Here is a 26131-nt window from a genome sequence, read left to right on the forward strand (position 1 = left end):
TGGTTGACTCACTGCAAAACAATACTAGACAATAGCTGCTCATCCTGTCCTACAGACTGGGGATAAATGAATACAACAGCTGCTTATCTCTAAGTAAATGCTTCATTTTTTCACAGCCATCAACTCACTCACCTGCATGGTATATAAAGGAGGGTTAACCAGAGAGAATAATCTGTACCTTTAAAACAGCTAAAAACTACAGTCATAAAACTTACAGTTCTCTGGAAGGACATATATTCTGCTAATATACCACATAAACATCAAAGAAAGTACAGTACCTGCAGCATCCTCTGGATCTGATACAACGATGTGTGCATTTAATTCTTGTAGCTTGTGATGTAATTCTTCTAATTTTTTATTTGACTTTTTCAAAATATTGTCTACATATGCCAAATTTTTCTTATCAGTTGTGACTTTCCTCAGATTTTCAGCTCCTTCTTTGATTTTCAGTTCTTTCCTTATTTCTCTCTTTATTCGATCCTTGATGTCATCCAATTTTTGTTGCACCATTGTATCTGAAAAGTCTAATTTTTGAACAGCACTCACGTTCTCCGAAAATGGAAGACTCCGGGAATCTCCCTAGAAGAAATACATAAACAAACATACAATATTGGAATCTAGAAAAGCACATGTAGGGATAAGTATTTGCATCATGAAGAGATAAGTTATTAACTGAATTACATTTAAGTTTCTACTTAATAGGCAACAGTGTATTCATTTCCCTTCATTAAAACCACATGGGCCAGGCAGTGGTGGCACACGCCTTAAATCCCAGCACTTGGGAGGCTGAGGAAGGCAGATCTCTGTGAGTTCAAGACCAGCCTAGTCTACAAGAGCTAGTTCCAGGACAAGCTCCTAAAGTACACAGAAAACCAACATGTGGGATACTCTAGCTACTATCTAAGTAATATTATTTGACAAATACACTTACATTAAAATGAGGTAGGCATAGTGGTCCATACCTTTAATCCCTAAGGGAAGCTGAGGCAGAAGGATTGCAAGGTTAATGGTTAGTCTGGGCTATACAGCAGTTTTATATCTCAAATAATCTAGTTAAGTACATAAATCAACATTCATGTACAGTATAAAGGCATCACAGGGTTGTGTAAAGATGGTTAAACTGTCACTCTTACACTATAAACTCTAGACAGGTTATTTAATCTTTAAGAACTCAATTTAATTACCTATGAAATCTGAACAATAGTATAAGTGGCCTTTCAGAGCTATTTGGTAATTTAAGACATTCTAAGCAAAACAAAGGAACACCTTCCTGGACACTTTTTATCATATCACAGTGCATATTAGGCTTGTGAAGACAGTATTCAGAATTCCATATATATTTTTCATGACTATCTCATCTGCTAAATTTGGTTTGCAATACAAAAACAGAAAATTATTAGCAGAAGATAACTCTAAATTATGTCTTTAAAAGTACCTGTATAATTATTTTTCTTAAAATGGAACGTTAGGTAAATCCAATCTACATTTAAAACAGTCAAAGTTACATCTTAACTACTTTCACTTGTGTCATTAGAGTAATAATAATAGATATTAGTCTAATAGCATTGCTTTGAACACTTGTAAATTCTGAGAGGAATCACATATTGGTTCCCTTTGAGAAGAGCTGATTGGCTGATGAGATATAATAGAGGTAAACAGTTCACTGTACAGCATGTTTACCTACCTCTGGAAATACAGAACTAATGAAATAAAAGGTTTTCGTTCATATCCCTGTAAACTCATCACACACATACACACACACATACACACACACACACGTATGAGCAAGTACTATTAAAATTTTGGTATATACCTTTTACATCTAGTTCTTAATCTCTAATAAAAATATGTATCAGGCAAAGTAGGGGGAAAGGTGAACTAATAGTGGCATCTTATATAAAAGATGAAGAAGCTGATTTCTATTCATTGGTTTCTAACATTCTTATGTCTAAGATCTCCTTGACAGTCCGACAAAACAAAACACATTATCCAAAAAAAAAAAAAAAAAAAAATTTCATATGCATGCCTATATGATTTTTATACTGTACTCCATGCATCTCACCTAAGCTAATTCCTGAAATGTGACTATTGGTTTTAAATGTAATTTTTCTAATTGTATCTAGGGTGAAATTCTTCAACATTCATTCATTCATTCATTCAAGTGCGATAAAACTCAAGCTTCACATGCTAGTCAAGCATTGTACCACTCAGCTACATCTCCAGTTCCTTCAACATTTATACTCCAATGTGAGTCTCATCATTGTAGTTTCCAATTCACCTCAAGTTAGGTATTGGAAACACCAGACATATGACTGCCAAAGAAAAAGAAATTCCTTCTGTACAGACTTATGTAAAGCAGACTGAAGCAAAAAATACTTAAGATGAAAAAAGACTTTAACTAATTCAACTAGGTATTTTTATTTCAATTCTTGTAAGTTAACCAAAACATGTCACAGAATCACTTTAACAAGTCCTTGGATTAATGTTATGCAATAAGGCACAAGTCCTTAGTCCAACTACCTTAATATTTGTGTTTTAACAACTTAGTCATGGTATACAGTAACAATACAAGTTGAACCAAAAATTAAATATTTATATATCAGCTTCAAAAGCTGTTAGAATAAACAGATACAAATATATTTGGTGTGAATTCTTTGATGGCCCTTACTTACTTCAACTTTTTTTTCTTCAGATTGGTCTCCAAACTCCAACACTATCAAGTTGTGGGAAATTACTTTGAGAGACCATTTTTCTTGGCTCCATCACCACACAAGTTTGGGATATACTACCTCTCTGTCTCCAACTATTTCTTCCAAGTTCCTTCTTGGCCTGGGTAACTTTTTGTTTCAAAGTTCATGGTAACCTTCCTGGGGAGGAATTTCCTGCCAGTGTTCTCCCTTAGGAGTTAAATGACTCTCCTGTGTGATGGTACCATGGATCTAGTTTAAATAATTATCCCTTTTGTTACTTGATTTCTGCAAAGACTAAGAGCAATTTGAGGGCAGGGTTGTAATTGACTGATAAACGTTTTTTTAAAAAAAGATACAAAAACGATATGCCATTTAAAATAGTTTACACACACACACACACACACACACACACGCACGCACGCACGCATTAAAACCTCGTGCTTCCCTCTTTTCTGTTAAAAAGAATGCTCCTGGAAGTGCAGCAGCAAACTAGGATTTCACCATCAAAAAGTCAGGTATGAACTTCGACTGATAACAGGTTGGTTGGCTCCCTCTTCCACAAATCTGACTTTTTAGTAACCATATTTTTACTCTTATCTTTTTCTGTGATATGAGTCAAATGCCTTTAGGACAGAAACAAGAGATGTACACAATATAGCCAATAACTTAGGATAAACAAATATTACAGATACCAGACTTCAGACTCCAAAAAGGTTAGAATATCCTCCAGCCCTACACAGCCTTTTTTAAAGCAGTCTCACTATACAGCCCTGGTTAGTCTAGACCTCTTTTGTAGGCCAGCCTAGCCTCATAGAGATCTTCCTGCTTCTGCCTTCAGCATGTGCGACCACTGTCCTTTGGAAACATTTTAGTTAGAATTTAACTTTTTAAATTTTAGTTAGACTCAACCTAAAGTTTATTTTAAAACAACCCTAAGTTCCTTACATTTACAATAAACAAAATAAGGTATTTACTTCCCTAAATTGTGATGCTGTCCCCAAAACAAAATCAACTGTAATGACAGGAACTATTACCAGTCAATGAAATAATACTCATAACCTGAATAAACTAAATTAGCTATAGGAAAATAGTTCACAACCAGTGGGAAATCCTTAGCAGCAACTTCTGCCTTAGTATTTTCTGCTGAGGGGGAACTGACTACCTACATAATTACTAGCTTCATGCTTTTATCCACTAGTTCAGAACATCTTTCTACAGAAAGTACAGTGTAGTGGCTGGCATATGCCTATTATCCCAGCACTTGACAGGCAAACACAGGAAAACTGAGACTAACTGGCCTACTAGCACACAGTTCAAGGCCTGCTTGAGCTACGTAGTGAGACCTTATCTGAAAAAACAAACTGGCAGGGAGTTGACTAACATGCCCCATGTCCTCAATTTGGTCCCCACTGCTACACTGTAAAACAACAATCCTAATTACAAAGCTCCTTTTAAATTCACTAATACACTCTGAAAGTACGAGAACGAGAGGAAATCAAGTCCATGAGCTAATTCTAGACATAAAGCTTAACTAGACACAAAGACCCACATTTTCCCTATTTTATCATGGAAACTGCAGGCTTAGCCATTCTAATTAAAATAATCTAAAGTCTGCTGTTTACAGACATTCTAGTTTTACTGTTTTTCAAAGGATTAAATGTTTTTTAAAACTACTAGGTCCAACATTACCAAATGACTGACCAAAACTGTTTAAAACATGGTTTTCACTATCAATCCCACCTATACTTAATATGTACTAATTTTTCTGTCATCTTTTATCTGTAAGGCAACATTCAAATTTTAAACGTGAACCCATCTGTGAAATTAATGCCCTAAGAATCATCTTTACAGCTGAAATGATTAAGAAAAGATGTTTCAATTGGCAGAATGATAAAAACAACTACATGAATAGACAAAACAAAAATTACAAGGATTTTCAGAGGAAACAAAATAAATTTAAAAATTCAAGTAAGATAGCTTAAGTAATAGCTTAAGTAAGAGACTAGAGATAATTAGTACAACATCAGACAGATAACTGAGAAAAACAAATTTCCAATATAAAAGTTAAAAAAATTCATCTGAATTAGTTTCATTAAAGAAAATTGCTGCTTTGACAAAAGACTACTCCACTTTTTGTCCACTTGACAAAGATTTTAAAACTCATATCACTGACTATTCACACAGCTCTAAGACTAATAGCATTAAGAGAAAGTTATTAATATAAATAGAAACTCATGATTTCTTTTGATTCAGCAATTCTAATTATATAAATACAAGAAAATAAATAGTAATTACTGCTAGCTAAAAACCACACAACTATAAAAGAATTCATCCTCATCAGCAAAAAGAAAAAAAAAATCAGGATACTACTTAAGTGTCATAACAAAACATTTACAGAAAAACAAATCTTATTTATGACTTCCATTAACCCACTCACAACAGTCATATGTATCTCAGTATACTGCTAAGCATATACAATATTTTTTTATTTCAAATGTTATGTTTAACATAAGACTAGAAAAAGATAACAAAATAGCCATGATTATCACTGGGTCAAACTATTAACAGGGATCTTTTTTTTTTTTTTTTTTTTTTTTTTAACTCTGTTCTTCAAAAATTTTACATATGCCTTTGGAAATAAATTTTCTCTATTCTTTTATTCTGCCTAATAAGGACATTTTTCAGAAGAAACCAGAAGCAGCATTCACTTCATTTCAAATTTGTCAAATTTTAAAATGTATAATGGTATCACATACCATATATTTGCTATTTAAGTTTTTGATTCAAGCATTTCTACTATAAGAGGTGGAACTACATATCTTCTCTAAGTTAACCATATTACTGCCAGCCAGGTATTTCTTTTCTGTTTTGTTTTCGAAACAGTGTTTCTCTGTATAGCTTTGAGCTTGTCCTGGCACTTGCTCTGTAGACCAGGCTGGCCTCGAACTCACACAGATCTGTCTGGCTCTGCCTTCTGAGTGCTGAGACTACCAGCCAGGTATTTCAAATGAAGAAATATGTTGTTTTTAAAGCTATATTTACCAAATACATACTTTATGAAACAATAAAATTCTGGTTTTAGCCTAAAACATAAACTGGCATTTTTCAATCTACTATACTTCAATAAATTCACAATAAAGCTAAGAAAATATTGAAATAAGACAACCAGACTTGAAAATCAAGATGAAGACAAAGACCACTGCTTGTGACCAAATACTTCATTTAAGAGGACACAGGAAAGGATGTTTATGTCTCATTGGCAAACTTCCCAGAGACGTGAAAAGGCTGTATTTCAGAAACATGAAACAGTCTGACTTGATAGATGCCAAGACATGTTAGAACACCCATGAAAATACTGGGTGTCATGATACATGTACTATCTTGACTACAAGGATTTAAAAAATCATTTGGTATAATTCTTTGACTAAAGTTTGAGGTGATCGGGTTCACAACAGCCAAGCAAATAATCTAAGATCACTAAGAGTCAGTAACCTGGCTGGTTCAGCACAGTGGCCTTCTGACTCCTACTGTACCTTCTTTAACAAGGCCCTTCAGAATACTCATTTACTACATTTGAACTAAGCCTTGACCTAAATAACTTTCATTACAGATTAATCATAAATAGGGGATACTGGAAAATACAGGTCTTCATCTCTTATTTCACTATAACCCATGCTTTTATACTTCAGAGGCCAGATCTCAACAAAGAATCCAACATCAGTTCAGACATAGCCCTACTAGGAGCTATCCAACACAAGCAAGGCATACCACCACCTTCCCTCTTCCCAGTTTGCTAACAACAAAAAAGGGTCTTGGTTTTTCTGTTTTTTAGTTTTTAACTTCTTATTAGAAACAATACACAGTAGTATAAAGATAAAAGTGACATTTTTTAAGTGTTCAATTTATTTAAGAAACCCATGAAAACCAGCTCCAAAACCTTCACACAAAGTCTGGTGGTGGTGGTGCTTGCCTTTAATCCCAGCATTCAGGAGGCAGAGGTAGGTGGATCTCTATGAGTTCGAGACCAGCCTGGTCTACAAGAGTTAGTTCCAGGACAGCCTCCAAAGCCACAGAGAAACCTTGTCTAGAAACAAACACACGCACACAAGCACGCACACACGCACACTACATGGATATTTAACAGAAGGCCAAATCAGAATCTAACATGAAGGAAGAGTAATGTGTTCAAAATCAAAATGATCATGTATAAATTCTAATATTCCAATCAGACTAAAACTTCAATTTCCTCATTATTATTATCATCAACACTACCTTAATATACTATGTCTCAATTCTAACAGTGGTTATGCCCAGGACTAAAAATTGTTCTGGGCTAGAGCTGTTAAAGGCTAGACTCACAAACGACAATGCCATTACTGGCACACAGGCCTGAAGCAGACTGCTGGCTACTGGGTACCCTCCCTCACATTTTCTTTTGGACAGATGCATCCAAGTGTACAGATAAAATTCTCACTTCATTAGCCTTTCTTGTGCTTACAAACAGCCACATAGACAATTCTTGTTAAAGAGAACAACTAACACCTTCTTGGAGATGGTGTTCATAGCTTCTTTTCTTTCACCTGGAATACAGACCCAAGGTTTGAAAATGTAGCAATGATATGTGACAATGAAGTACAAATAGGACAAAAGCTAATTCACCATGAATGCATAGCATAAAAGTCTGTGTTCTAGATATCCCTATTTGTCTGGTACACAACTCCTACATTGCCTACCCTTTGCCTCCAAAACAATTATCAGCATATAATCGTTGTACACAATGAGTTTCCTTTTGACATTTTCATACATCTGTCATATACTCTACTCATATTTACCCCCTATAAATTCTGACATCCTTTCCCTACTCTTGCAGGTGTCCTTCCTCTTCAAAACAATCCCTCTTCTATTTTCTTGACTTAGGAATTTAATATATGCGTGCTTCCTTCATATGGACTCTGTATATGAGAGAAAACACAGTACTCGTCTTTCTGGGGGTGCCTTATTTCATTTACCATGGTAATCTCCATTTCTATCCATTTTCTTGCAAATGACAATTTCATTTTTTTCAGCTTGAGTAAAACTCCAGTGTACATATTCTACATTTTCTTTATTCATTTATCTACCGACAAACATCTAGGTTGATTCTATAAATAGTGAAGAGTGTTGTAGTCAATCTGTAGTCCTTCAGTTATGTGTATTCAGAGGCATGCCTGGATCATATGGTTATTCTGTTTTCTTTCTTTCTTCCTTTCTTTTCTGTCTCTTTCTCCTCTCTCTCTCTCTCTCTCTGTGTGTGTGTCTCCCTCCCTCCCTCCGTTTCTCCCTCTCCCCGTCCCTCCTTCCTTCTTTATTTTGTTTTTTCAAGACAGGGTTTCTCTATGTGGTCCTGGCTGTCCTGGAATTCACTCTATAGATCAGGCTGGCCTGGATCAGAAATCTGCCTGCCTCTGCCTCTTAAGTGCTGGGATTAAAGGTGTGAGCCACTCAGTTTGGTTATTTTGTTTTCAATATTCATATTGACTAGTACAGCAACTATATTAACTTCAATCCCTTCACACAAATGGTTTATGATAGTTCCTTCAGCATCATAAATACTGACTTGAATATAATAAAACACACAAGGGCTCCTTTACCAATTTAAGTATTTATAATTTTTACTATGAGTAAAATGGAAATTCAGGGCAGTATTTGGCAACAAAATGATAGTCTGATTTGTGCTAAGAAAAATGAAGAAAATTCCACCATTATGAAGGCAATGGTGTACTGATACAAAAGGCCCTGAATTACTCCTCATTCCTTTCATTCTGTCTCTGGGTAGTTTTTTGACTTACTCTTACTAACCGTATGTGGTAGAAGTGACAGCAGGTGAGGTTAAGAACATTTCCATGGTTGGTCTTATGAGGGCTCAAAGATTCTGCTTATACTCTTGCAATTTCAAATGCTATCCAAAACCAAGGCTCTTCTGCTATCAAGTGCAGTGAGCTCTGGAAAAAGGGTGGAGCCACACAGACGAAGCCCACTTAGAAAAGAACAAAGTCCTCAGTTGCTCCCACTATTACAACTGTGATGGCAGACACTGAGCCCACAGTGAACACCCAGCTAGCCACCAGCTGACTTGCTCTGTACCAGTGAACCCAGCTCAGACCAACACAAAAAACACTTAATATTTTTCCAAATTCACAGGGTATCTGTATGAAGAAGACCTTTGACAGTGAAGCTATACTCAATCCAGGCCCAAAGTAGTTTCTTTAATTATATCCTATTACTTTTTGTGGACCCTTAATGGAAGCATCACCATTTAACTTGAGGAAAGGGAATGTTAACAATATTATAGAAAAATGGCAAACAATGCAATTTTAGTTTTCTTAACATCTTCCCACACACCATCTTTATGAAAACATAAACTATACAATCCTCCCCCAAAATAAGGTACATACATAATAGTTAAAAAAAAAAAAAACAAATATATTGACTAAATATTTATAATAGATGTTATTCCTGGACACTAGGCATAAAATGGTGAAAAGACACAATTTACAAAACTACAATCCATGACTACATGGATCATTTCATTTCTATGACCATATGGATCATTTTAATCTCCCTTTGCTTATTTGCAAATACTCACTCCAGAGAGAAACCTGGAGTCTATCCATCCATCTTTAATGTTCGGCATTACAAACTGATGAACTCAACAAGAGTGGAATGGTTACATGACAATCCATTTTTCTGCAAATGTACCCAATAAAAATCTATTTCAGGAACCATAACCTTTATACTTAAGGAATATTATTCCAATGGAAAGACAAGTCACAACTAGAAACTGTATTATACAATAGAGGAAAAGACCAAGGCAAAGAAAAGGAAAAACAAACACACAAAAAGCAACTCAAATTTTAGATTAAAATGTTGAAGAAATAGTTGTACGATACTCTGTGGAAGTAATATGTATTTTAAGACTTGAGCAATGATTAGGAATTATCTAAAAGGAGAAACAGAAGAGCTGCCCCTGCTTGAACTAAAATGATAGTCAGAGTTATATCATTGGTTCTTGAGAAGATTTAATGGTTATCTCTCCTTCTATCTAGTAAGTACAGCGAAACAACACACACTCCTAAGAAACAGAAGGTAATAAGCAGACCAAATAGGGAGTTCTAGTCATGAGGAAGATAGTAACGAGTTCTCTCAATTTTCTCCAACTGTATACTTCTCCCTCCAAAGCCAAAGGAAGAAAAAAGTAAATAGATAGACAAATAAAAAAAGCAAACAAGAAGGCCCTGCTCTTTTGTCAGAGAATTGCAAAAGAGGAGAGATAGCCAAGAAGGATGTAAACTTTTTGATGCTGCTAATCCACTAATTTTTACACCAATTTAAAAAAAATTAATAAAAGAGACAAAAGAAAATGAGCTTTATAAATAGCAAATATACAAAAAAGTCAACATAAACTAGTCAGTCTTAAGTAGATTCTGACTTACGATGCTTAACAGTTACTTTCTATTCTATGATACATTCATTGTTATTAATTATAACCTGCCATGATTTAACAGTCATTTAAAATTTTACACACACACACATACATTCTGAATAACTTAGAATATGGTTTACTTTAGTTTTGATAAGTTAGTACATAATCATAATTGAAAGCACATTCCTCCTAAAGGTAGATGAAGAGAGTTGGAGGGAGCTAGAACTGGCCAAGAAAATAGTTAAGTAAACTCTGGCTAGAGAGTAGTTAAGAAAATTTGTTGCTTTTGCAGAAGACTCAGGATTAGGTACCTAATACCCACAAGGTGGCTCATAACCATCTGTAACTCCAGTTTCAGGAGATCCAATGCCTGTCATTCTCTGCAGGACCAGGCACATACGTACCACATAATACATACATGCAAAACACTCATATACAGAAAATCTGGGGTTTGTTTGTTGTTTGTTTGTTTAATGGAGGAGTGTGGTGGTTTGAATAAGAATGCCCCCCATAGAATCATACATAAACTGTTTGTTTAGTCACCAGGGAGTAGAATTCTTGGGTAGGATTAGAAGGATTAGGAGGTATGACCTTGTTGTATCACTGGGGGGTGGCCTTTGAGGATTAAAAAGCCCATGCCAGGTTCAGCCTCTCTCTGCAGATCAAGCAGATCAGCTACTTTTTAAATGCCATGAATGTCTCCCTGCCCCCTCTATGAAGATAACAGACTAAGCCTCTGAAACTGTAAGCTAGCCCCCAGTTAATTAATGTTTTCCTTAAGAGCTGCCTTAGTCATTGTCTCTTCACAGCAACAAAACAGTGACTAAGACAAGGGGAATTCTGAGTAAGAAAACCTAAATTCTAGTCATAATTCTGCCATTGGTTTATTGTAGGATGTTTTTCAAACACTTTGCTTCTTTTCTAACACTGCTAAGTTCAGCTACATCGGTTTCAAATTATTAAAAATTTGAACAAGATAATGTGAAAAGGATGAATGTCACAGAATTCTAGATAACATAAAAACTTCTTCCTTATTATGGTTAGTATAAAATATGGTGCAAGGTTGGGCTTGGTGGCACATGCCTTTGATCCCACCAGATGGATCTCTGAGAGTTCAAGGCCAGTCTAGTTTAGGCTGGATCAAGGCTACAGAGAGAGATCTTGTCTCAAAACCAAAAATTGGCAACAAAGTGTAGAAGAGAAAGGGTCTTAGAAAACATTTTCTCCCTGACATTTGATAATCTCAGCTCACTTCTAGGAACCCTCCTTTCATTAACTCATCTTAAATCAAGTTGTTCCTAATTATTTGGTATTTATACACTCAGGCTAACTTTGCTAATAACATGATTCAATACTTCCCCAATGACTTCCTAGAGTACATTCCACCACCCTAATTCCTAGAATCAGTTTCACATTTCTAGCTGCCTACACATACCTCACTACATAAACTGTTTCATGGATTTGAAACCCAGTATGCCTCAAAATAAACACCTTAATAGTCTTTCCAAATTTCCCTATTTCTGTTAGTGATGCCAAAATCCTCAGTCATCCTGTGTCAATTCTTCATGATCAATTGTCATAATCCATACCTTTAATCCCAGCACTTGGGAGGCACAAGCAGGTGGATCTCTGTGAGTTCGAGGTCAGCCTTATCTAAAAAAAAAAAAAAAAAAAAAAAAAAAGCAACTTCCAAGACAGCCAGGGCTGTTACACAGAGAAACCCTATTTCGAGAAAAACAAAAAAACATCTTCACTCTTCATAATCAATCAATGGGCCAGTACTATAATAGCCACTTTTCATTTTCTCTGTAAGAATTCTTCATACGCTATTTATAGTCAAAATCATAATGCAGGAAGAAAATGTTTCCTAAAATTTGTTAACTATTCAAGACAAAGGTTAATTTTTTAAGTTTACTTAAGGAAAAACACATCACCTAATAAATCATAAATTTAAGTCTCAACATATGTTTATACTTAATCAAGTGTTTTCATAAGTCTGTGTCATTTTTACTCTCAGTGACATTTTGAGAATGGTATGTATTTCCCAACATCAATTCTCATTTTGTTAAAAAGCTTACATTATGGCCTTTGAAACCAGAAATCAATGTTTTTTCTTTTATGGGAATTTGAACTGTATGTTTTCTTTACCCCTACCCTTCACTACTCTAAATTTAGCAAGTGATGCATGGTTCCCTTTAAGTCCCACTATTCCTTGCCTAATTATTTAATTACTCAAGAACCATCACTACCATATTTAATAGTCACGAGAAAAGAAAATATACTGATTATTATTAAATATGTTGCTAATTACTATATGAACAGGCCTCAAAATAATACTTTGCATCCAGCAGATGTTTGTAAGTATTCACTAAATGAATGGAGAAATGGTTACAAAAAATTAGCATACTTAGAAGTAACAAGAAAGAGAAAAAGAATCACACTAGCTCATCAACTTTTCCATAAGGAGTACACAAAAGAAAAGTCACACACGTGAGCTATAGAATACTGTTTCATTAAACAGAATAAAGTTTCTAAAGTGACACATTCCATCGTAGGTGGAGTTGAACAACAAAAACCTATGGAGAGCCTGCTAATACCCACAACTAGTTTCCTTACTCTTATTCATATAATACAAGAATTACAGGTTTAGCGGGTTCAACCACACAAACCAAATTAGAGGATAACAGGTAGGTTACCATTGTGCTTGTACAGAATATCAGTAGACATTATGTGTGGGCGGGAACCAAAAAACAGGGTGAAGGATGTAAAGTACTGGTAGACTATTTACCCAGCAGTAATACAACCCAGGGATCAAACTCCAGCACACACAAAAGCACACACACACACACACACACACACACACACACACACACACACACAGATGGACGGACACATAGGCAGACGACGGGACAGCATAAATATTGTATCCAATATGCTACTAAATTTTAGTAATGGGGTTTCCTTCAAACATAAAATAGAAATTCATCAAAACAAAAAATGACAATGATAGAACCCAGAACATTTACAATTTTAATATTAATTATACAGATTCATTTGTCATTTTCTAGTGTTCTGACATAAAGAAACGTGAAATGAGATTACAAATGCCTTCCCATAACATTTTTGTTAGGAAAATATAACCAGGTAACTTATATAAAAAGTGATTCAGAATAGGCAATAAGTGAATGAAACACCAATTCTCTGTAATAATGATGAAGATACAATTAACAGTATATCCTTTCACCAAAATATTGGAAAACTTTTAAATATGAACTTGTAAAAAAAAAAAAAGAAACTATAGTATACAGAGAAGTTTGGCAGTAACTATGATTCTAACTTGACAGTATTTATCTATGTAGAGCCTGCAATTTCATCTTGTAATAAACCGAGAATGAAAATATAAGGAAGTTGGCTCAGCAATACAGACATCAAGGCTTAGTTCATTGTGTGTGTGGTGTGTATGAGTATTGAGAGACAATATATATAAAACACAAAAGAAATGATTATCATGTCACAATTGCTACAGAAAAACCACCACAATCAATTTATATAATCATTATAGAAAATGAAGACTGAGGTAAATGTATTACATAAACATATACTCTTTAGATAAATACTGAAAGCAATGTTACTTTGATTATATCATAATAAATATAAAAACTCCCACATAAGGAAGCTGCATTAATACCCAAAATCTAGTAATAATTATAATGTATATCAACAGTGAAATAAACAAATTCTGGCACAATCCATATAATTTTATTCAACAAAGTTGAATTATTAATACATGCAAAAGCATGGTATATTCTTTAAAAAAATCAGTATTCGATTGAAGCCTGGGCCCCTAAAAAAGTACAGATGATATTAACTCTTTTCACAGAAAAAACAAAGAACATATAGAGACAGGAAGCAGAAAACAGTTGCCAGAACCTGAGGGAAAGAAAATAATGAACATAGGATTACAAATGATTACACAAAAATCTTTTGGAGTAATGGACATTTTTGTTATGTTGATGATAATTTCACAAGCATGAAACTATGTCAAAATACTTCATTATAAACATGCAATTTGCTGCCTACCAATTATTTGTCAATAAACCACTTACAAAAGAAAGCCTTTTTCAATTCTTTCAAAAACTTACTGTAAACTTATATTTTCCTCTGTATTAACAAAATCCCAGAACCTACAAGGCAGCTTACAACTGCCTGTAAGTCCAGTTTCAGGGAATCTGGCACTGGCACACACATGCAAGCAAAGCACCAGTGCACATAAAAATAATTTTAAAAACATAAACTCAAGGTGTTGAAAGCACATACATTCTAGAGCTAGTGTTCTTGAGGGTGGTGCTGTGTTTTGATTAATGCACTGTCAAAGTGTCAAAGGCTTTGTCACTGGGTGATGCTATTGGCAGGAGGTGCACCCAGCAGGTACTCAGGCCACTAGGATCACATCCTCCATGGAGCGGGGGAGTCTAGTTTCCTTCCCCTTCCTCTGTAGTTTCCTAGACATGAGGCCAGTAGTTTATTCAGTTATATGCTCACTGTAATTGCCATCTAGCATGCCCATAAGGGGGCCAAAGGTATGGAGATTGTAGATCTTAGACTGGAACCTCTAATAGAGTCAGCCAAATAAAAAATTCTCATCTTTTAAATTATGTCAAATATTCACCTCTTTTAAATTATGTCAAGTATTGCTATATAAAAAGGAAATAAACCCAGTGGACAAATCACTGAACCTCTCCAAGTCTCATGTTGCTGCCTGTATAATGTCTGTAAACTAAACTGACACTTTTGTGAAACTTCATGAGCCTATATGCTAATATCCCATGCTTTCTTTAACTCTCTCATGGTATAACATGGTAAATCTCATGTTATAAATCACAGTGAAGGAGGGAAACATTTACTAGAAAATACACAAATTTCCATTATCATTTGAAATATAAAATCACTTACATGGACTTATATGGAACTATTTCCAAATTCTAGTAGGGATACCTTGCTATGTAGCATGGACCCATTACTTCACCTGCCTCACTATAAAAATCAGTAACAAATTAACAAATGTCTCTTACCTGTATTATAAATCAAACCCAACATACATGATACACAAGTCATAAAGTAACTAATAAGAAAGCAGTAATTTAAATCATGAAACATTTATAGCCTTAGATTTTATAGTATTACATGAAAGTAACTGTATAACATCAATTAAAACTTGACTACTGGCTTTACAAAGAATTATTCAGCTGCTGTGCATGGATAAGGAAGGTTAGGTAAGTGTGGTGGTGTGTATGAGAATAGCCCTATAGGCTCATATATCTGAATGCTAGGCCCATAGTTAGTGGAAATATTTGGGAAGGAGCAGAGGGTATGGCCTTGCTGAAAGCGATGTGTCTCCTGGGGTTGGGCTCTTGTGATTTCACAAGTCCATGCGATTGCCACTTAGCTCTCTGCCTTGCGCTTGTGGAACAGGATGTAAACTCTATGCCTGCTTGCAGCCAGGCTCCCTGGCATGACCGTCATGGCCTCATAGCCTCACCCTCTGAAGTCATAAGCTCCGATGAACTCAGAACTATCAGTTGCGTTGATCACGGTGTATGTTTTTTACTTTGAATTTTTAAAGTTTTCTTCAATATCCTAACACGTAAACTCACAGAGATCCGCCTGCCTGTTTCTGGAGTGCTGGGATTAAAGACATGCACCACCACCACCCAGAAGGTCATGGTGTCTTAACATAGCAATAAAAAAGAAACTAAGACAGCAACAATACTTAACGGTGTTCATTAAGAACTACATAAAGTAAATAATATTACATTTCATTTAACCTGCAGAGTAGACCAATAACAAGGTAACGTGAGGACAGGAATGTTACATAATTACTTTTGTATTTTTATTCCTGAGCCTAGAGACTTGAACTGTTGAGATGGCTCTCCAGCCCATATAAAACTTAGTAACAAAAATTAACAAGTATCTTTTACTTTTATTGTAAATTAAAATCAACTATGAATGATACATAAAAGGTGTTGACTTGAATGGTAATTAAAGTAATTATTAGTAAGAAAGTAGTGATTTAAGTAATGAAGCTTTTACATGTCTGTTTTTATAGTAATACATGAAAGTAACTGTCACATTTTTATATAAGATGATCAGAAAAATGCTCTCCCACAGACATTTGAATGATATATTTATCTCTTATAAACTGATTTTTACACAGAGTAGCACTAGATCATTAGCCAGACTTCTTTATTCCTGTAACTTGTTTTTGTAGGCCATGCTAACCTTGAACTCACAGGTCTGTGTGCCTCTACCTCTTCAGTGTTGGGATATATATATATATATAGATAGATAGATAGATAGATAGATAGATAGATAGATAGATAGATAGATATAGATATATATGATCCTTAAAAAGAACATAGCTTTTATATCAAAAACAAGGACAAAAATGTTTCAAGTGGCAAAAACAATGCCACAGAATTAAATGCATTTCAAAGAACAAAGCCAACAATTACTGAACAACTTTTTCCCCCATAGTGGTGGTTTGAAAGAAAATGGCCCCCAAGGGGAGTGGCACTATCAGGAGCTGTGGTCTTGTTGGAGCAGGTGTGGTCTCAGTGGAGGAAGTGTGTCACTGTGGGCAGGTTTTGAGGTCTCTTTTCTCAAGGTTCACTCAGAGTGAACTTCCTACTGCCTTCTAGACAAGATGTACCCAGCACCCTAGTTGCCTGCATGCTGCCATGCACCCTGTCATGATAATGGACTGAACGTCTGAAAACTCTAAGCCACCCCCTCAACTAAATGTTTTAAATGTTTTCTTCATAAGAGTTGCGGTGCTGCACATGGTGCTGAATTTTCAATTGCCTTCCTCCACAGCTGCTCAACTTAAGCTGGCATCCCAGAAGGGAGCATGAACCTGGCTAAGCCCTTCAGGTGGTAAGACTCAGTAGTCTACCAAGTGAAAAGAGCTACAGCACAGCTCTCCTTTAAAAATGTATATTCCTTACATCTTTGTTGTTGCTTTTTTTGATGCAAACAAAGAAAACAATACAACACCTCCATTTTCATACTGTTGATCAAGTTTAGAAACAACAAATAGATCAAGGCTATCCACAGTTATTAGACAAATTGCCACAAGAGGGGGAAAAATTACAAGAACCTGACCCTGGACAGTCTTAATGAAAAGTAGAACAATTTCCTGCCCTCATTATCCCACTCTCCCTGAACTTACTACTACTCTTCAGATATGTAACTTAAATGTCTTATATTTATTTCTATTTGTGTGTATGTGTGTGAGCATGCAGGTGTCCACGGAGGCAAGAAAAGGGACAACAGACCTCCAGAACTACAGCTGCAGGCAGTTGTGCGCTACCCAATGGGGGTGCTAGGACCACATTCACATCCTCTACAAGACTGCAAGTGATCTTAACCAAAAATCATCTCTCCAACCTGCTGCTTAAATCTTAACTGGTAGTTTTTCATGACTGTCTAAGTGCCACTGTCTGTGTCAGTAGTATTAATCACATGTCTGTGTAAATTTAACTCTAAATGAAAAAGTCAGTCCCTCAGACACACTAACCCTTAATTCAAGTGTCGCTAACCATGTGTTCCTAGTGGCTACCATACTGAATGTTATCAATCACAACAAGCATTATCGCTAAACAATGCCGCTCTAATGGTTAATGGCCAGGTCCAGTGTTTCTTTCAACACATCATAGTTTTTAACATAGCATACTTGGCAATGGTAAGTATTAGAAAGTATTTGGTTTTGTTTATTTCCTTTGAGACATTGCCTTGGCAGGTCTGAAGCTCAAAGCAATCCTTCCACCTCAGCCTCCCAAAAGCAGGAATTACAGGTGCAAGTCTCTGTGGCTAGCAATTATTTCATTTGATAAAGACTAATCACTATAATGATGAATGTAGTTCTAGCAACACATTTTGTTTGTTTAACAGTCTTGAAAAGCAATAACATGAACACAAGTACCCACAGCTCAAGAGTGGCTACAACTCACTGGTTTTCTATGCACGTCCCAGTCCCCCTGCCCTGCCCCCCCCCCGTTATTGTCATTCTCATAAGGCATGCAGCAAATGTATCTTCAGCTGATTAATTGCCTGTAAGTTCTCACTTGCTCTATACTATGTGGGCTTTTACACATTTGTTATTTAAATACTAGGGTTGATTTAGATCAGTTTTCTGAGCTGTAAGGAGTGTGCTTTATGGCTCCATTTAGATTTGTAGTTTCCTTTAACAACATAAGCCCTAATTGCTCTTTTTATATAAATAAAAGTTCAGAATAAGAATTTTTCATTTGGTTTCTATTGGCAATGCCTGTGTAAGAAAGTTACGCAAATGCACAAGTCCTAACAATACAACTTTGGAAATTAATAGCAAAAGTTTCTCTGGGGACAACTGAAATGATAATGAGTCTACTTTAATTTCATGACACTTCATTCGCTCATATCTGAGTGCAAAGGTAGATAGCATGTATTCTAAATTATTAAATGAATTGTACTCTTGCTTATATATGGAAGGAAAAAAGCTGCTACAAGCATCATAAGATAAAATGCTAATCAAACAGTCAAACTATGAAACTCTGGTTTAGAAACAATTTAAAGAATTTTGCATTTGCTGTCTCTGTTATTGCCGCAGTAGAAAAATCTACAAAGCAAGGACAAATTCCATTTACAATATATCTTTTCTTGATCACTGAAGGGATTTTTCTAGATATCTACATATACTGTATTAAAAAAAAATCAGCTGTTTCCTCTGCTCCACATAGTATTAGTATTAGCTCATTAATTTTAATTGTAGTAAGAAGAGCTAATAAAAAAGCAACCAACCAAAGCTGGTGAGATAAAGAACTGGACTGTGAACCAGTGTTCTTGCTTAGCTCACCTACTGCAGTTAACCCAAAGAGAAGCCCTGCAGAGAGGCTCATTATCAGTGTATCACAGACAGGCAGACAGACAGAAAGATGGGCAGACCCACCACCACCACCCCTTTAGTTTTTTTCTAAAGTGATAACCCTTTATATATGCAGTTTTTCGATGTGGGATACTAACGGCAGAATAGTCCTAAAAGCATGGCTTTTGCTCATTAAGACTGTTTTCAGTAGAGCCGGGGAAGTAGCTCAATGGTAGATTGTTTTCCAGTATATGCTAGACCCAAGGTTCAATCTCTAACACTAAAAACAAACAATAAAACCACTCAAGGCCTTCATATGCTCATATGGACCCAAAGTCAGTCTCCTATGTTAAATATGGAAAAACTCAGAGACAAAAATTGAAATTGGATCAATTTCTTCATATTTACTATTAAAAAGTAAAGCAAAATAATTTATTACATACACACACAAATAAAATAGTTATTATGTGCACATGCACGTGCGCACACACACACACATACACATACCACTTAGAAATAAAAATCCCTTAGAAATAAGGGAGTTCCAAGAAACTAGTCAACAAAACACCAAATAACCCTATTAAAAAAATAGGGTACAGAACTGAAGAAAGAATTCTCAATGGAGGAAATCAAAAAGGCTGAAAGACACTTAAGAAAATGCTCCACATCCTTAGCTATCAGGGAAATGCAAATCAAAACATCTTTGAGATACCATCTTACCCCTGCCAGAATGGCTAAAATTAGAAACACCAGTGATGACTCATGCTGGAGAGGATGTGGAGAAAGGGGAACACTCCTCCACTGCTGGTGGGAGTGCAAACTCATACAGCCATTTTGGAGATCAGTATGGCGGTTCCTCAGGAAAATGGGAATTAGTTTACCACAGGACCCGGCAATGCCCCTCTTAGGCATATACCCAAAGGATTCACATCCATGCAGCAAAGACATCTGTTCAACTATGTTCATAGCAGCATTATTTGTAATAGCAAGAACCTGGAAGAAACCTACATGCCCCTCAACTGAAGAATGGTTAATGAAGATGTGGCACATCTACACAATGGAATAACACCACTCTGCAGAAAAAAATAATGGTATCTTGAAATTCGCAGGCAAGTGGATGGCACTTGAAGAAACCATCCTGAATGAGGTAACCCAGTCACAAAAAGAGGAACACAGTATGTACTCACTCATATATGGATTTTAGACCTAGAGCAAAGGATCACCAGCCTATAATTCACACCACCAGAGGAACTAGGATACAAGGTGTATTCTAAGAGATTCATATAAGGTCCCTCACAGAACTGGGAAGGGACAAGTCCCCCAGAGCTCAGGTGAAGTGGGGAAGGACAGCGAATGGAGAGAAGTAGGAGAAAATGAGGGGGAGGAAAGGAAAACCTGTGCGACCAGGAAGATTGAGCCTGGTTAGGAATAGAAGATAGGAGAGAGAGACAGAGACAGAGAGAGAGAACATAAAAGAGGGAGCCAATATTGGTTTGAAGATAAAATTGAACACAAAGAAAGGTCGAGAGAACTACAAGACTGCTCCCAACTAACAATCTCAGCTTCCGTGGAAAGGCTATCATAAATGCCCTTCCCGGAGAGTGAGATCAACAACTAACTTATCCATGGAGCCCTCAACTAATGCCTGTTGAAAATAGGAGCAAACACCCATACATAAACACTGAGTCCAAGTAGAACCCAGAAGCAGATGGAGAGGACAAGACCATGCGGCAGAAGCACATAGAGACAGCTTACCTGAACAAGGAGGAGCTAATGGCCACTAGACTGATAGCTGGGAAACCAGCATGGGACTGAGTCAGGCCCCCCTGAATATGGGTCTCAGCCAGAAGGACTGAGCAGTCTAAGAGACCTCAGACAGTGGAGCCAGGATGTATCCCTGGTACACAAAAGGACTTTGCGAACACATCCCCCATGGAGGGATAACTGCCTTAATCTAGAGACAGGAGAGAAGCCCTAGTCCCTACTTCACAGGACCTGTCAGATCTACATGACCCCAACTGGATGGCATTCCCCTACATATGGAATTGGGGTGGGGGATGGGAGGGGAGGGTGTTTAGAGTGCATGTGAGAGGGCAGAGAGGGAGGGAGCGCTGGGGGGAGGGAGGGAGGGAGAAGGAACTGGGATCAACATGTAAAATAATAAATTAAATAAAAAAATGCTTTGACTCCAAAATTTAAGTTGAAGGACAAGTTACTGGGGAAAAGGATTTCTATTTTTGTTTCCACAGAAAATGAAAAGATGTGGATTCCTTCCAGACTAATGTGGTTTGATCACACCAGACCGCCTGAAACAGAGTACAAGCTGATCCTACATTCAGCCCTACAGACTACAGCCAGGATATCTGAATCTTCTTCGAATCCCCCCAAGACAGAGCCCCTTACCAGCAGGAAGTAGTTTGGAAAGAACGACGCCCAAATTCCCAAATATTGTGTATAAATGTTTGTTTTCATTTAATTGGACTTTGTTATATAAAATTAAATAAAATAAAAAAAATGGTTAAAAAGAAATAAGGGAGTTCATTCTTTTTGGTTTATGTGTTCCAATAATATATTCAAGAAATAAGACTTTTAAAAAACATTTAAAAACACAGCCAACAAATTCAAAAAAATATCTAACAGTATCTTTTAAAAGTAATTTTACAGTACAAGTCAACAAACTGGTATTAGTAAAAAGCAATGAAGAAACCCATGTTATCAAAGATGCACTAGACAAACTTACTAATTAGCTATACCTGAGATCAACCTGAAATTCCTCAGAGAATGTAGTTCCTATTCCCTTATTAAAGAAAATGGCTACAAAATGACTTCAAACTCATACTTTCCTTTCTATGAATTTTTAAAACAAAAGTATGTATGAATTTATATCTTAATAAACTAAATCTCAAATATACCTATGTTTTTACTTCTCATTTGAAAGCATTACATAAAAATTTATATAATACTCAGCTGGGAAGTGGTGGTACGTGCCTTTAACCTCAGCACCAGGAGATAGAAAGCAGGTGGATCTCTGAGTTCTAGGCCAGCCTTGTCTACAGAGCAACAATAACAACAAACTTACATAATACTTAACCAACTATAACGCTGACACTTCTCAGCCAGATTTTAAGCAAAAACACAAGGACTCAGTCTAAGAAACCATCCCCACCCCCACCCCGTTTGTAGAGAAACAGTATATCCAGACTGTCCTGGAACATAGACCACACTGGCCTCAAACTCTGCCTTCTGAGTGCTGGAATTAAAGGTGTGTGCCACCACCACCAGGTTTAGGAAATTATCTTTAAATGGAATGATTTATTTTCAAATCATACTAATACATTATTTCATTGAGATGTAAACAGAAATATAATTTACAAGAACTTTAGGCCTCATCTAAATTGACAATATTGAAATAATTTTCAAGAACAGTTCTATCAATTTTATGATATCACAATCAAAGTTGTATGATAATCAAAGTTGACATTATCCAATATAACTCCAATATAACAGCCACTGGCCAAATATGGCTATTGAGTATTTTATTAAATTTCACTAATTTAATTTTAATGGCTAAACATTAGCTGCCAGACATCAAATGATCATGACTACGTATAGTAAATGATTACACAATAGTCGCTTTCTATGTAATAGTTATTATTTTAGAGTATACTCCTACCAATAAAAAATAAAATGTTAATTGCAAAAGAGCCAGGTCAAAAGATACTAAGCACAGATTACAGCTCTACATGTTATTTTCCTTGAAGACAAGATTAAGATGGGGAGATAAAAAAACAGTGATAGCCCTAGACTATGTTAGTGCCTACTTAACAAAAATATTACTGCAGTAAAACGATAAAAAGGTAATTATATCTGAAACAAAACTTTACAGAACACGTGTGTTTTTGTACAAATACATACCGTGGACTTTCTGTTGTTTTGTTTTCTGAGAAAGGGTCTCTCTCAATACATCCCTGGTTGGCCTGGACTTGCTAAGTGGACCAAGCTGGCCTCAGACTTACCAAGATCTGCCTGCTTCTGCCTCCATGATACTGGGATTAAAAGCACACCACCTCTAGCCAGTATTTGTTTTTTGGGGTTTTTTGTTTGTTTGTTTGTTTGTTTTTGTTTTTGTTTTTTTTGTTTCTGATTTTTTGTTTTTCTAGACAGGGTTTCTCTGTATTGTTTTGGAACCTGTCCTGGAACTAGCTCTAGACCAGTCTGGCCTTGAACTCACTCAACAGAGATCCACCTGCCTCTGCCTCCGAGTGCTGGGATTAAAGGCGTGTACCACCAAAGCCAGGCTCAGTATTTGTCTTCTTAAGCCAAATGCTATTACAGACCACCAAAGTTTTAAAAACTTCAAGTTTATAAAATATCAAGTTCAATAAGCCAATTATTGAAGAAAGAGAAAATATCTTACCAATTTAAAGACATTTCAATTCAGTGCCTATAAAATCTTTAGTGGTGCACATTACCCACTCACCAGGACTTCTAATTTGACCAGTAAGTACTTCTGACAGAATATGTAACAAAATTTTAAAGTCACCAAAGGAAATGAAGTGCTTTTCATGGCTAGAAATATCAAATGATGCATCAGGCTATAATACACAGCTACACATCCCAGGCTAGGCTCTAGCTGGACAGACCAGTGGGTTTTTTCAGAAGGTACAAGGCTAGACGAAATAAAATCAAAGCTGAATTTCAGGTGTTCCTGCTGCTGCTGCTGCTGCTGCTGCTGCTGCTGCTGTTGTTGCTGTTGTTAGGCACTGGCAACAGAGCTGGCTTTTAGCAAGTCACATATTGAGCAACAGGAACAAGAAAACAAAAGAAAAACTGAATTACAGTAATTTTCCTTCCTTACAAAGACAAGTGTAGTGGAAAGGATGGCTGTCAGGTTTTAAAGAACACAGAAGGGAAAACTGAGGATAAGCCATAGGAATAACACCATTAAGAAAAACATTTTATCTGCCAAGATAAAATTAATATAAACGATGAAAATAAAGTAGATCATCCTTTTCCTTATTATTCTGTATTTAATTCTGAAATGCTAGGAGTATTGGGTGTTAAGATGTTACAGAAAAAAAAAAAAAACAATGGCTTACAAGTTGGGAGAAGGCATGCTGGGATTTGAGGAGAGAGGGGGGAAATGGAGGCTGAATAAGCCATTTCACTGCACGTTTCTATAAAATTCTCAAGAACAAACATTAATTTTTAAATGATTTAGGAAAGCTTGTTAGATACCAAAGTGAAAAGGAACTGACTCTTGACCTTTAAAATACCTTGTTATTTAAGTCACTTGAAACACCTTTATTCCCTGCTATCGTTTGAATTGTGTCCCTGAGGTTCATGTGCTGGAAACTTAGGCCTAGTGGGTAGTGTTGAGGCACCCTAGAAGAGGGTAAACAAGGTCATGAAGAGTAGGTCTGTGTCCTGTGACTAATGAGAGCTAGTTGTTATACAATGAGTTCACTCCACATATTTGGTCCTCCTGCAGGCTACCAAGTTCCCTTTCTAATTCCCCAGCACCACAATTCAGCTGTGATGTAGCCGGGGAAATCACTTGTAAGGACATGGCACTGTGCTGTATGAACACAACAGCTAACAGAATTATGAGCCAAATAAGTTGCTTTGCAAGTCTGTACAGTGTGTGACATGTATGGCTTCTTTTAATGTACACATAATTCAACTCACAAATACAGAAAACATCTAACTTCGTTTGTAATAGCTTCTTCAAGTGATTAAGTTTATTTATATAAACAGTAAACAAGGATAGGTAATTTTAATGTTACTAATAACTACATCAAAAAACTTCAATACTATCATGTCCAAGTGCCTAATCATAAATGCCAACTCATGGTCATTTTCAGTTCTCCTGAAAGATATTTCCCAAACTCATTTTTAATATATTTGAAAATTTTAAAATTTTTTGGGTTATTTTCAAAAGCTCTAAAAAGTAACAATACTAGAATAAATCCTTGAAAAACCTTGGGTTTTGCAGGCAAACTAAAACTAAAGCCAAAAACCCTACAAGGTGATAATAATAGAATTATATAGAAAACTTGAATGAGAGAGGAGCCAGCAGATGGAGGTTCAGGTTAAAGGTGACTTTGACTAAATAAATACAAACATGCAGATTGGGTCTATTACCTCTTCAACCCTAACAAGAAGAGGCATTTTAAGAGTGCAGCCAGGCTGCTCACTCATGTAACCCAAATACTTAGAAGACTGAGGCAAAAGGACTGATACAAAGTCAAGACCTGCCTGAGCTACAAATACACACAACAACAAAAACCTACAACGATCATTAAAGAACATTCCACGAATGTCATTATAAATACTGAAGTTACTATTAATATTTTCCCACATAATTCCCTTTATTTTCTATGAGATACCTGTATTACCAATAGCAGTTCCTATCTATAACCATTGTAGTATAAGTAACATAATAAAACAATGACTTACCACTTTGCCAGCCTTAATGAACTGAAAATGCAAGGTGCATACCTCATGTAAAATATTTAAAGTCCTCCACTGGTTATAAGACAATTTTTTTCTAGTTTGCTCTATAAATTTATTTATTATATATGTATGAGTATTTTGCTTGCATGTAAGTATGTATATGTGCCACTTGTTTATCTGGTGACCATGAAAAATCACAAGAATGTGCTGGATACCCTGGAATTGGAGTTCCAGATGGTTGTGAGACGTCGGGTTGGTGCTAGCAGCAAGTGCTCTCACTGCTGAGCCATCTCTCCAGCCCTGATAAGACTATTCTGGGCAAACCAACACCGAGGTGGTCTGAAAGACAAAGGCCCCCAAAAGGAGTGGCACTATTAGGAGGTGTGGCCCCACTGGAGTAGGTGTGGTCTTGGGGGCGGTACTGCCCAGTGTCTTCAATCACTTCCTGTTGCTTACCCATCAGGATACAGGACTCTCAGCACCAGCACCATGTCACACCATGATGGCAACAGACTAAACCTCTAAAAATGAAGCCACCTCAATTAAAAGTTTTTTTTTCTTTCTAAGAGTTGCTGTGGTCATGGTGTCTCTTCAGAATAAAGAAACCCTAAGACAAACACT

General features: G+C 36.2%; 1 protein-coding gene across 2 annotated transcripts in view; it reads right to left on the bottom strand.

Annotated features, from left to right (window-relative positions):
• Pkn2 (protein kinase N2) overlaps positions 1–26131 on the bottom strand; it is a 105118-nt gene that overhangs the window by 64707 nt on the left and 14280 nt on the right. For both annotated transcript variants that reach the window (XM_051194549.1, XM_051194544.1), the window contains exon 2: positions 279–579. In XM_051194549.1, the coding sequence (XP_051050506.1) occupies positions 279–579 (301 nt within the window). The remainder of the gene's footprint in view (positions 1–278; positions 580–26131) is intronic.

This window comes from Phodopus roborovskii, unplaced genomic scaffold (genome assembly GCF_943737965.1).
Source record: "Phodopus roborovskii unplaced genomic scaffold, PHOROB, whole genome shotgun sequence".
NCBI classification, from domain to species: Eukaryota; Metazoa; Chordata; class Mammalia; order Rodentia; family Cricetidae; genus Phodopus; species Phodopus roborovskii.